At 43.1% G+C, this 12,297-nt stretch overlaps 1 protein-coding gene across 1 annotated transcript in view; it reads right to left on the reverse strand.

The window, feature by feature from the left end:
- Window positions 1-12,297, reverse strand: part of LOC143930443 (uncharacterized) — a 74,569-nt gene that overhangs the window by 24,089 nt on the left and 38,183 nt on the right. Inside the window, exon 4 of the mRNA XM_077454762.1 lies at window positions 2,870-2,926. Within this exon, the coding sequence (XP_077310888.1) occupies window positions 2,870-2,926 (57 nt within the window). The remainder of the gene's footprint in view (window positions 1-2,869; window positions 2,927-12,297) is intronic.

Consider the following 12,297-nt stretch of genomic DNA (forward strand, 5'->3'; position numbering starts at 1 on the left):
TAACATAGGGGCTATTGGAGCTGCAGCTCCAGGCCCCTTTCTCAAGATAGGCCCATTTGCCCAAAAAAAAAAAAATCAAAAAAAAAAATATTGACTTAGAGGATTGTAGCTCAGCGATCAGGAGTCACAGAGATCCCACATTTGGGGGGTAGGTAGCTAAAGACCCACTCCAGCACTGGTTAAAATATGGGGCTGCTATCATCTATGGTTCCGGAGATACAGGGCTGCTTGCGCAGCCTGTCAGAAGCTACATACAGAGCGGCCAGTTTAAACACAATCTGGAAGACTCTGCAGCAGACGGAGAGGATGACATCACAGTGCTCATAATAATTATTTGTATATTACTTATGATAATTAACCCCTTGCCACCCAGGCCCATTCTGAGACTTCTCTCCTACATGTAAAAGTCATCATTTTTTTTATGCTAGAAAATTACTCAAAACCCTCAAGCATTATATATTGTTTTAGCAGACACCCTATGGAATAAAATTGTGGTCTTTGCAACTTTTTATGTTACATGACATTTGCGCAGCAATTTTTCAAACTTTTTTTTTGGAAAGAAACTGTTTCATTCATTAAAAAAACCCACTAAAGTTAGCACTATTTTTTGTTGTGTACTAAGCGATGCTTTAAATTGTTTTACAGGTTACACGTTTAGACTTACAGAGGAGGTCTAGTGCTAGAATTATTGCTCTCGTTCTAACGATCGTGGCGTATGTAACCTGTGTGTATCTGGCTCTGATACTAACCAGTGCCTACCCAGGGACTGACTAGTATCTCTCCCCAGCCTGTCCCCACACACCCTCTCACCTGCTAACCTGTGAATGGGGCAATCACTCCCGCAGTGTTATTGTGTTCTGCCAGTGAATACAATACAATGATTAGTGTTGCTAACTATAGCTGGCAGCACTGATTGTTTTGGGGAAAACCTGACAGGCTGGTTGTACTCAAGTCGGTTAATAGGTTGACTTGTGTAAAACCAGCTAGCCCATACATAGATCGACTATGGCTGGTCTCTGCTTAATTGGTGTCATTTCAATCCATGTATGGCCCGATTAACCACTACGCAGTCCCTAAACATCCTTCCACAAACCTTTACATTTTTCCTTCCCAGATTACTTCACCCTCCTCTCCTATACATAGTGCCCACTGTCATACTCTCCACACTTCTCTCCTATACATAGTGCCCACTGTAATACCCTCCACACTCCTCTCCTGTACATACTACTCACTGTCATACCCTCCATACTCCTCTCCTATACATAGTGCCCACTGTCATACCCTCCACACTTCTCTCCTATAGATAGTGCCCACTGTCATACCCTCCACACTCCTCTCCTGTACATACTACTCACTGTCATTCCCTCTATACTCCTCTCCTATACATAGTGCCCAGCGTCATACCCTCTCTCCACACCCCTCTCCTGTAATTACTGCTTACTGTCCTACTCTCCACACTTCTCTCCTGTACATAGTGCCCACTGTCATACCCTCCACACTCCTGTACATATTGCTCACTGTTATACCCTCCACACTGTTCTCTTATACATAGTGCCCAATGTCATACCCTCTACACTCCTCTGCTGTGCATACTGCCCACTGTCATACCCTTCACACTCCTCTCCTGTACATAGTGCCTTCTGTCATACCCTCTGCACTCCTCATGTACATAGTGCCCACTGTTAGACCCTCCCCATTCCTCTCCCTCACCTGCACATACTTCCCACTTTTATACCATCCATACTCCTCCCCTATGCCTCTTACCCACAAAAACTGTTCTTTAAAATTATACTGAATATCCTCAATGTTACCAGCTCTAGAATGGGCACACTTTTGTCAGTTCAACTAAAGGACATCTCACAGTCCTCATATTTGTTCTGCCCCATTATTATTTATTTAATTTTGTAATTACTATTGTGATGTATAGAGGAACACGGGGGATGTCAGCTACTCTAAATATAGCAATTGTAAAATAGCGTTCCTGAAAATATTTTTGAAATGTTGACAACTATGCACTTAGGCACTGCCCAAGGGCCACAGGGTCAGTAGGGGGCCCCATGAGAGGCTCGTGATATTAAAGCGGTAGTAAACTTTTCGAACATTACTACTTTTTAGAGGCCCTGGGGTAGGTTATGCCATAATGTACAAGTATGCCCAGCATATTAGCACATTAGGATACACTTAAATTGTCAGACTGAGCCCTCCAGTGCTGTGCTGTGATCAATCCGGTGGGGCCCGGGTACTTCCATCTTCACCCGGACTTCCTTCTGAGTTCTGTGCCTTCCGTCACTTGCCTTGGCCAGGCTGCATCATTGATGTCATTCCCACATATCCTCATGTGCATCCTCTTTCTCTCACCCCCCCCCCTTCTCTCTCATCCTTGATCCCTTACCCCTCACACCTCTTTCATCCCCTCTCTCTCTCTCATCCTCCCTCCCTCTCTTTAATTTAATTTGTTATAACAAAAAAAGTTTGCATTTTTATTTACTTATTGTTTATAAAAGGCCCCCCCAAAATCCTCAGCACCAGGCCCATGATGTTCTTAATCTGGCCCTGAGTACACAATATATTTGCTTTTAGTAAATCAACCCCATAGAGTAGCTGCCAATTCGCCTGTACTACAGTACACCACAACACACTAAGGTGCATTGTGAAAAGTTATGTTGCTGAAAGTGCTGCAGGGAGATAATTTTTTCATGCATTGTGCTACAATGCCAGCCCATTCAAGATGAACAAGCTGCCTTAACGCAGCACTCTTCCATGCAGGAAATGCATGAAAAAGTGTGAAGAGGACATTGCTCGTTTCCAGATAGATAGCTCCAGCTGTAAACAAGAAGGCAGGCCTGAAATTAAATGGACAAGTACTTACCCAAAATGCTTTTGGATATCTAGAGGCCACAACATTCAGAACTCCACAACCAATGAACTGTTAGGAAACAAGCAAAAGTAAAAACATAATGGGATTTTGCAAAGCACAAAAATAGTATATTGTTAAGAGATCTAGAGATAGAAATTAACAACTAAAGTTGAGGGCAAAAATAAAAGAGAGGAGTGGGAGACAGTGAAAGAAGAGTCTGTGACAAATAAATGAGTAGTGCCAAATATGGGGGTTTAACATACTGGACACAAATTCCTCAAGGTTTTGGTGGGCCGTTAACAATCAGTATTTAGGTTTCCTACTACTAGCCTGTGTGTGTCTGCCACAGACTTGGGAAAAGACCATCATGAAGACATACAGGTGCATCTCAAAAAATTGAGGAATCGCTCACTGTGTTCATTCAGGATGGTGAGCCCCCCCCCCCCCCCCCCCGCTCACTAGGGGAATGTGGCACAGATATTAGAACCAATCCCCCCACAACCAGAGGAAAAAAAATTAAGCCAGTAGCACTGCACAAGAGTCACAAGTGTCAGCAATAAGTCAGTACTGCTGGCTTCCCTTTTGAGGCCTTGTAAGGCTTAGGCTCAGTACAGGAGGGCTGACTGTACTGCCTTAATCAGCGGCCTTGTATAGATTCATTACACACAGAATGATATATTTCAAGCATTTCTTTCTATTAATTTTGATGATTATGCTTTACAGCTAGTGGAAACACAAAATTTAGTATCTCAGAAAATTTTGAATATTACATAAAACCAAAGCAATATTGGCTTACTAAAAAGTATGTCCATGTACAGTATAGTAGGCACTCAATACTTGGTCAGGGTTCTTTTGCATGAATTACTGCTTAACCACTTCCCGACCAGCGCACGACGATGTACGTCGACAGAATGGCAGGGGCAGGCATATTGGCGTACATGTACGTCCAATATTCGTTGCCGCCGTGCCATCGGGAGCGCGCCGCCGGCGGCGCGCTCCCGCGCTGGTCGGGACCCCCGTGAGTCCGGTCGCGGGACCCGCGGACTCGATCGCCGCGGGCATCCCCGCGATCGTCTCACGGAGCGGCCGAATGGAGGAAATGCTGTATAAACAACATTTTCCCATTCTGCCTAGCAACTAGTGACGCTGATCTCTGCTCCATGTGATTGGAGCAGAGATCAGTGTACACTAAATGAAAGCCCAACCCCCCCACAGTTAGTAACACACCCCTAGGAACACTTAACCCCTACACTGCCACCCACAGGTTAACCCTTTCACTGCCAGTGTCATTTACACAGGAATCACTGCATTTATATAGCAGTGATTACTGTATAAATGACAATGGTCCCAAAAATGTGTCAAAAATGTTCGATGGGTCCCCGACAATGTCGCAGTCACAATAAAAATCGCAGATCGCCGCCATTACTAGTAAAAAAAAAAAATAATAAAAAATTATTAATAAAAATGCTATAAAACTATCCCTATTTTGTAAACGCTATAACTTTTGCGCAAACCAATCAATAATCGCTTATTGCGATTTTTTTTACCAAAAATATGTAGAAGAATACGTATCGGCCTAAATTGAGGGAAAAAAATGTTTTTTTATATATTTTTGGGGGATATTTATTATAACAAAAAGTAAAAAATAATGCGTTTTTTTCAAAATTGTCGCTCTATTTTTGTTTATAGCGCAAAAAATAAAAACCGCAGGGGTGATCAAATACCACCAAAAGAAAGCTCTATTTGTGGGAAAAAAAGGACGTCAATTTTGTTTGGGGGCCACGTCGCACGACCGCGCAATTGTCAGTTAAAGCGACGCAGTGCCGAATCGCAAAAAGTGGTCTGGTCTTTGACCAGCAAATTGGTCCGGTCTGAAAGTGGTTAAATGCGACATGGCATGGAGGCGTTATGGAAGCCCAGGTTGCTTTTATAGCGACCTTCAGCTCGTCTGCATTGCTGGGTCTGGTGTCTATCATCTTCCTCTTGACAATACTCACCTGATTCTCTATGGGTTTTAGGTTAGGTGAGTTTTCTGGCCAATCAAGCACAGTGATACCATGATCAATAACCAGGTATTTGTACTTTTGGCATCAGCATCTATATCTATATAAACTGGAGCAGAGGAAAATATGAAGTGCTCTCGAATGTCCTGGTAGAGGGCTGTGCTGACTTTGGACTTGATAAAACACCAGCAGATGATAACCATAACTTTCCACACTCTATACCTTCTCCGTGGCTGCTGTACAGGGACATTGAGGAAAACCAGCACTATTAAATGTGTTACACACTGGGCTTGTTTACTGCTTGATCTTCCGCCAGAATTAATTTAAAGTTACAGTCCAAGGAAAGAAAAGAAAGGGGGTGCAAATGGATATGTAACTATTGTGACCATAGCTCCCAACTGTCCCTGATTTGGAGGGACTGTCCCTGATTTGGAGCAATGTCCCTCTGTCCCTCATTTCACCTCATTTGTCCCTTATTTTGGTCTGATCTATATAGTTTTATATAAAATGCACTTTTTATATTTCAAATAGTGTTTCCCAATTCTAAACTGTTCATCCAATCCATTTTAAAAGCCAATATAAAGGAATAGTAGTGTAGTGGTAAAAAAAAAAAAGTCCTTGTAGATTTACCGTAATTAACCTTTTTTGGTTAATTCTCCTTTAAGGGGGTGTGACAGGGGGTCTGTCCTAGGCTTACATACATTTGTTAGTAGATGTCCCTCATTCCCATCTCAAAATGTTGGGAGGTATGATTGTGGCATTGTCTATAAGGAGAAATTAATGATACAGCTACTGGCCAATAGTGTGTAAGGAGGAAAGGATATACAATGTATCAGAATCATAGGGAAGAAATAACAGTTAGGCCCCTTTCACACTGACGTCCCGTTCAGGCCCGCCTGTCAGTTTTTCAGGCGGACCTGAACGGGTGCTCCATAGAGCTCTATGGAGCGTCGGATGTCAGCGGTGACATGTCCGCTGACATCCGACCCGCTCCGATCCGAAAAAGTGTAACGGAGGAAAAAGCTATTTTTCCATCCGTCTGCGGATCGGATCGGGTGACAACGGGCACTGCGGTCCGTCGTCATCCGATCTCCCATAGGGGAGAGCGGCGCTGTGACAGGTCCGTCCCTGCGCAGTGTGCAGAGACGGAGCTGTCATCTCCCTGCTCAGCGGGGATCGGCGGAGTGATCCCCGCTGAGCAAACGGACATCCACGGGGCGGATCAGAACTGATCCGCCCCGTGTGAAAGGACCCTTAGACACCACACTATACATAAGGAAGTGAGAGAATAACACAAGATGGGCCAGTAATGTGTGAGGAGAAAGGGGGTGCTCTTAGCTGGCATGCTGTTTGACTAGCCTGTTTGGCGCTTCTAGAATACAGATACTCACAATTAGGTATATACAACTAATTTTTAAACATAATCTCCTTTTAATTCAGTCAATCATTATTTAAAATGTAGCTTATTTTTACAGTGTACAAAAAAATAGGAATTTAGATTTACCTGTAAATTCCTTATCTTGGAGTACAATATAGGACGCACTACTATTCATAAAGTATGGGTTATATACTAGGTGATTGGACACTGGCAAAAAAATGGGCTAGGGCCTTCCTAGTGCACACGCATATAACTCTGCACAGTCTGAGAGACTCCAGCTTTTTTTTTAGCAAGCTATAAGGAGTGAGGAATTTACAAGTAATTCAAAATTCCTAGTATCTTAATCGTACAGGACAAGACACAGGACTTCTATTCACAGACTGTGTAACTTTCTCATCAATAACCTAAGGGGTTGGCAACAAGATACCCAAACAGAACTGCCAACAGGCCCACAAAAACACAATGGCTAAAGAACCCAAAAACACTCTTGAAGCACCTTGTGGGCGAAACTCACATCTGAACATCCACAATAGAACTTGGAGAAAATGTGAACAGAGGGCAATTAAAAGCCTTGAAAATCTGGGATACAGATGCTTGATACTGAAAGGCCCAAGATACATGAGCAGCCCCAGTGGAACCAGCTCTGATGAAGAAACAGAGGAAACGTTCCCTTAAGGGCGTAGGCCTTAGGAGATAATGTCTTAATTGAGCTGAAAAAAAGAAACCATCTTTGCAAAAAAAAGCAAAAAAGAAAGACCACCTTCTGTCAGTACAAAACAAGGAAAGACCCTTTACAAGAAAGAGATGCCAGCTCAGAAATGTTCCTAACAAATGTAATGGTAAATGAAGAAAAACCTTACATGTAAAGTCTTCCAAACCAATGTCTCTAAACTGTTCAAAGCGCAGTCTCTGAAGGACAAGATTGATATCTCAAGGTGACACGGGAGGTCGATTTGGGAGATTTATTTTAGCAAATCCCTGAAGAAAAGTCAAAATGCTTCTGGAAGAGAATGGATAAAGCAGAAACCTGTCCTTGAGGGTGCTCAAGACCAGATTGGTTTTTACTGCTCCCTGGCTGCCTACTGTATGTGAAGGAGTCCTTACAAGCAGGCTCAGCAGTATAAGCTTTTAGCCATAAAGTCCTGTGCATATGCACAGAGATGAAAGATAATTTAGAGACTTAGCAAATTATATACTCTAGAACGTAAACATAAAACAATAAGGCTGACAGCATTAGCTGTAATTGTTCGACCGTGTTTCCCCGAAAATAAGCCCGGGTCTTATATTAATTTGGCAACAAAAGACACAGTAGGGCTTATTTTCGGGGTAAGTCTTACCATGCAATGTGCTGTCTTCTCTCCCCCTCTCTCTCCCTGCTTGACAGGAATCCCCAGTGTGAGTTAAAATGCTTGCAAAATCCTATAATCCACTCTATTACAGTAGTATCTAATGTACAATGTGTGTGTTTCTGTAATATAATTGTGCCAAATACCTTTGTTATAGTGTTGTTCTGCACTTCTGTGACCTGCCGGAGCTCTCGTCCCTACATTTATATTACAGAAACACACACATTGTACATTATATATTACTGTAACAGAGTGGATTATATGATTTTACAAGCATTTAAAACCAGGGCTTATTTTCAGGGTAGGGCTTATATTGCAGCCCTCCTGGAAAATAATGTTAGATCTTATTTTTGGGCTAGGTCTTAATTTCGGGAAACCACGGTATTAGAACAGAATCCTCAAAGAAATGTTTTTGGTCTCTGATCATTTGTCTTCTCCTGTTAGGAATAGTCTGGCAATTGCATTTAAACATGGCAGCTATCGCTGGCTACAGGACTAGACCTGCAAGAGCAAATAAGGCCTTTAACCACTTGAGGACCGCCGTATTGCCAATGTACGTCAGCACAATGGCACAGGCAGGCACAATCACGTACATCTACGTGATTGCCTTCCAGCGGGTGGGGGGTCCGATCGGACCCCCTCCCGCTGGTTACGGCGGTCCGATTCGGTCCAGGAGCGCTCCGTGATGAGGGGATGGCCGTTGGTTTTCGGCCACCCCCTCTGGATCGCTCCTGGCCAATGAGAAGCTTCCTCCCCTGTGTATTGTTTACACAGGAAGGAGGAAGTGATGTCATTCTCCTCGGGGCGGTCTTTTTGACCGGACTACGAGGAGAAAAGTAAAAGTAAGTGTGCACCAACACTACACTGACATGTAGGTACACACAGGCACACAAACCCCCCCCCGATCCCCCCCCCGATCGCCCCCCGATCCCCCCCCGCCCCCCCTCCCCCCCCAGTCACAGTGTCACTGATTGCATTGATCATTTCTTTACTGATCAATGCATTCAGTGTCAGTTGTGACAGTAAAAACTGTCAGGACAGTTAGTGTTAGGTCCAGGGTAGCCCCCTATCACCCCCCAATAAAGATTTAACCCCTTGATTGCCCCTAGAGTTAACCCTTTCACCCCCTTTTGCCAGTGTCACTAAGCGATCATTTTTCTGATCGCTGCATGTGTCGCTAGGTAGCTAGTTATTTTTTTAGGTTCACCGCCAGGTTTTTATATCGCTAGGTACCCCGATATACTACCCAATAATGGTTTTAACCCCTTGATTGCCGCTAGTTAACCCTTTCACCCCCTTTTGCCAGTGTCACTAAGCGATCGTTTTTCTGATCGCTGCATCAGTGTCGCTACAGTCGCTAGGTAGCTAGTTATTTTTTTAGGTTCACCGCCAGGTTTTTATAGCGCTAGGTACCCCGATATACTACCCAATAATGGTTTTAACCCCCTGATTTCTGCTAGTTAACCCTTTCACCCCCTTTTGCCAGTGTCACTAAGCGATCGTTTTTCTGATCGCTGCATTAGTGTCGCTACAGTCGCTAGGTAGCTAGTTATTTTTTTAGGTTCACCGCCAGGTTTTTATAGCGCTAGGTACCCCGATATACTACCCAATAATGGTTTTAACCCCCTGATTTCTGCTAGTTAACCCTTTCACCCCCTTTCACCAGCGATCACAGTATAAGTGTCACTGGTGACGCTGGTTAGCCAGTTAGTCATTTAGGTTCCCCGTCAGGTTTTTATATAGTGCCAGGGACCCCCATATACTACCTAATAAAAATTTGAACCCCCTGATTGCTCCTAGTTAACCCTTTCACCACTGATCACCGTATAAGTGTTACGGGTGACTCTGGTTAGTTTGTTTTTTATAGCATCAGGGCACCCACCATTTATTACCCAATAAAGGTTTAACCCCCTGATCACCCGGCGGGTGATATCAATTAGGTTTTAGGGTCAGGGTCTGCGTCGCCCCAGGCAGCGCTAGGTTAGTGCCAGTACCGCTAACACCCACACACAAAGCATACACCTCCCGTAGTGGTATAGAATCTGAACAGATCAATATCTGATCTGATCAGATCTATACTAGCTTCCCCAGCAGTTTAGGGTTCCAAAAAAACGCATTGTTAGCGGGATCAGCCCAAATACCTGCTGGCACCTGCGTTTTGCCCCTCTGCCCAGCCCACCCAAGTGCAGTATCGATCGATCACTGTCACTTACAAAACACTAAACACATAACTGCAGCGATCGCAGAGTCAGGCCTGATCCCTGCCATCGCTAACAGGTTTTTTGGTAGCATTTTATATTCAAATCCGGAAGGCAGTGCTTGGTTTTCGGGGTCCCGTACGTGGCTAGGCTCCCAAAAAGTCCCCCACATGTGGTATCCCCGTACTCGGGAGAAGCAGCAGAATTTATTTTGGGGTGTAATTTGACTTCTGCCCATAGCATGTGTGAGCAATATATCATTTAGTGACAACTTTGTGCAAAAAAAAAAAAAGTTTGTAATATTCCCGCAACTTTTGGCAAAATATAAAATATTCCATGGACTCAACATGCCTCTCAGTAAATAGCTTGGGGTGTCTACTTTCCAAAATGGGGTCATTTGGGGGGGTTTTGTGCTATTTTGGCATTTTATGGACTTCGAAACTGTGATAGGTAGTGAGGAGTTAAATCAAAAATTTGCACCCTTAGAAATCCTGAAGGTGGTGATTGGTTTTCGGGGTGCCGTGCGTGACTAGACTCCCAAAAAGTCCCACATATGTGGTATCCCCGTACTCAGGAGAAGCAGCAGAATGTATTTTGGGGTGTCATTTCACATATGCCCATAGCATGTGTGAGCAATATATCATTTAGTGACAACTTGGTGCAAAAAAAAAAAGTTTGTAATATTCCCGCAACTTGCGGCAAAATATAAAATATTTCATGGACTCAACATGCCTCTCAGTAAATAGCTTGGGGTGTCTACTTTCCAAAATGGGGTCATTTTGGGGGGTTTTCTGCTATTTTGGCATTTTATGGCCTTCGAAACTGTGATAGGTAGTGAGGAGTTAAATCAAAAATTTGCACCCTTAGAAATCCTGAAGGTGGTGATTGGTTTTCGGGGTGCCGTGCGCGACTAGACTCCCAAAAAGTCCCACACATGTGGTATCCCCATACTCGGGAGAAGTAGCGGAATATATTTTGGGGTGCAATTCCACATATAACCATGGCATGTGTGAGCAATATATCATTTAGTGACAACTTTTTGTAAAAAAAAATTTTTTTTTTTTTTTTTGTCATTATTCAATCCCTTAGGACAAAAAAAATAAATATTCAATGGGCTCAACATACCCATCAGCAATTTCCTTGGGGTGTCTACTTTCCAAAATGGGGTCATTTGGGGGGGATTTGTACTGCCCTGCCATTTTAGCACCTCAAGAAATGAGATCGGCAGTCATAAATTAAAAGCTGTGTAAATTCCAGAAAATTTACTCTAGTTTGTAGACGCTATAACTTTTGCGCAAACTAAAAAATATACGCTTATTGACATTTTTTTTACTAAAGACATGTGGCTGAATACATTTTGCCCTCAATGTATGACTAAAATCTAGTTTATTCGATTTTTCTTATAACAAAAAGAAGAAAATATCTTTTTTTTTCAAAATTTTCGCTCTTTTTCCATTTATATCGCAAAAAAAAAAAATCGCAGAGGCAATCAAATACCATCAAAAGAAAGCTCTATTTGTGGGAAGAAAAGGACGCAAATTTCGTTTGGGTGCAATATTGCATGACCGCGCAATTACCAGTTAAAGCAGCGCAGTGCGAAATTGCAAAAAGACCTCTGGTCCTTAAGGTATTTATTGGTCCGGAGCTGAAGTGGTTAAGGGGGCTTCAAAATGCCTATCAACAGAATCCTTAAAAGAGGGAACATTCTCAATAGAAATTGTAAGGTGTTTATTGATAAATCCCAGAAACAAAAGTTTAGGAGGAGTGAATACCCTCTCAGGGTTTAGCCAGTCCTCAAAAAGTGCACAATTAATCTATGCGTGTATTGGAAAAGTTTTTCCTAGCCAGGCTCTTAATGTCCATAGGGGCTTGTTTTGGCTGTGAAGGTGCTATTAGGCAAAGATAAGTGTACACTGCGTCAATGAATGTGTCCACAGCAGAGAACATTTGGTGTGAAACTGTAGCTTGTACCTCATTAAAAGCAGGGCAAAGAAAATACTCTTCTGACTCCATTACAAATTTAGGGTCTCCAATAATTCCCTCCATAATATCCTCAAGTAAAGGAGGTTCCACCTCTGATTCCTGAACCAAAGGTTCTAAAACTGCCAACATGTTTCCAAAGAATTCAGACACAGTGGCAGAGAAATCTGCTTTTGTCAGACACGTTGCATGGTGTGTGCCTCAGAAGGAGTTAAAATCAGAGGAGGGGAGCGGTGTCACAACAGGAAATTGCTCTGGTAAAAAGGAACACCTATCATTCTGAATGGTTTTAGGCATTTCCTATGTGCAGAATACATGAATTTTCTCTTTTTACAAACTCCCTTGGGCCTGTGACCCCATCATTGCTAATTGAGGGAGCCCCAGTGGAGTAGTCATGAAACTGAGTTTGGACTGGATGGAGTTTTGCTTGTACAGGATCCAATATAACCCAGGCACTGACTGTGTTCTTGTGGCTGTGTCTCTGTAGCAGATTGTAGTAACAGGACAACAATGTGCTTTATGCATTATCAGCGGA

The sequence above is a fragment of the Lithobates pipiens genome, unplaced genomic scaffold (assembly GCF_037356315.1).
Source record: "Lithobates pipiens isolate NorthernLeopardFrog02 unplaced genomic scaffold, aLitPip1_a1.2 Scaffold_25, whole genome shotgun sequence".
In the NCBI taxonomy this organism is placed as follows: Eukaryota; Metazoa; Chordata; class Amphibia; order Anura; family Ranidae; genus Lithobates; species Lithobates pipiens.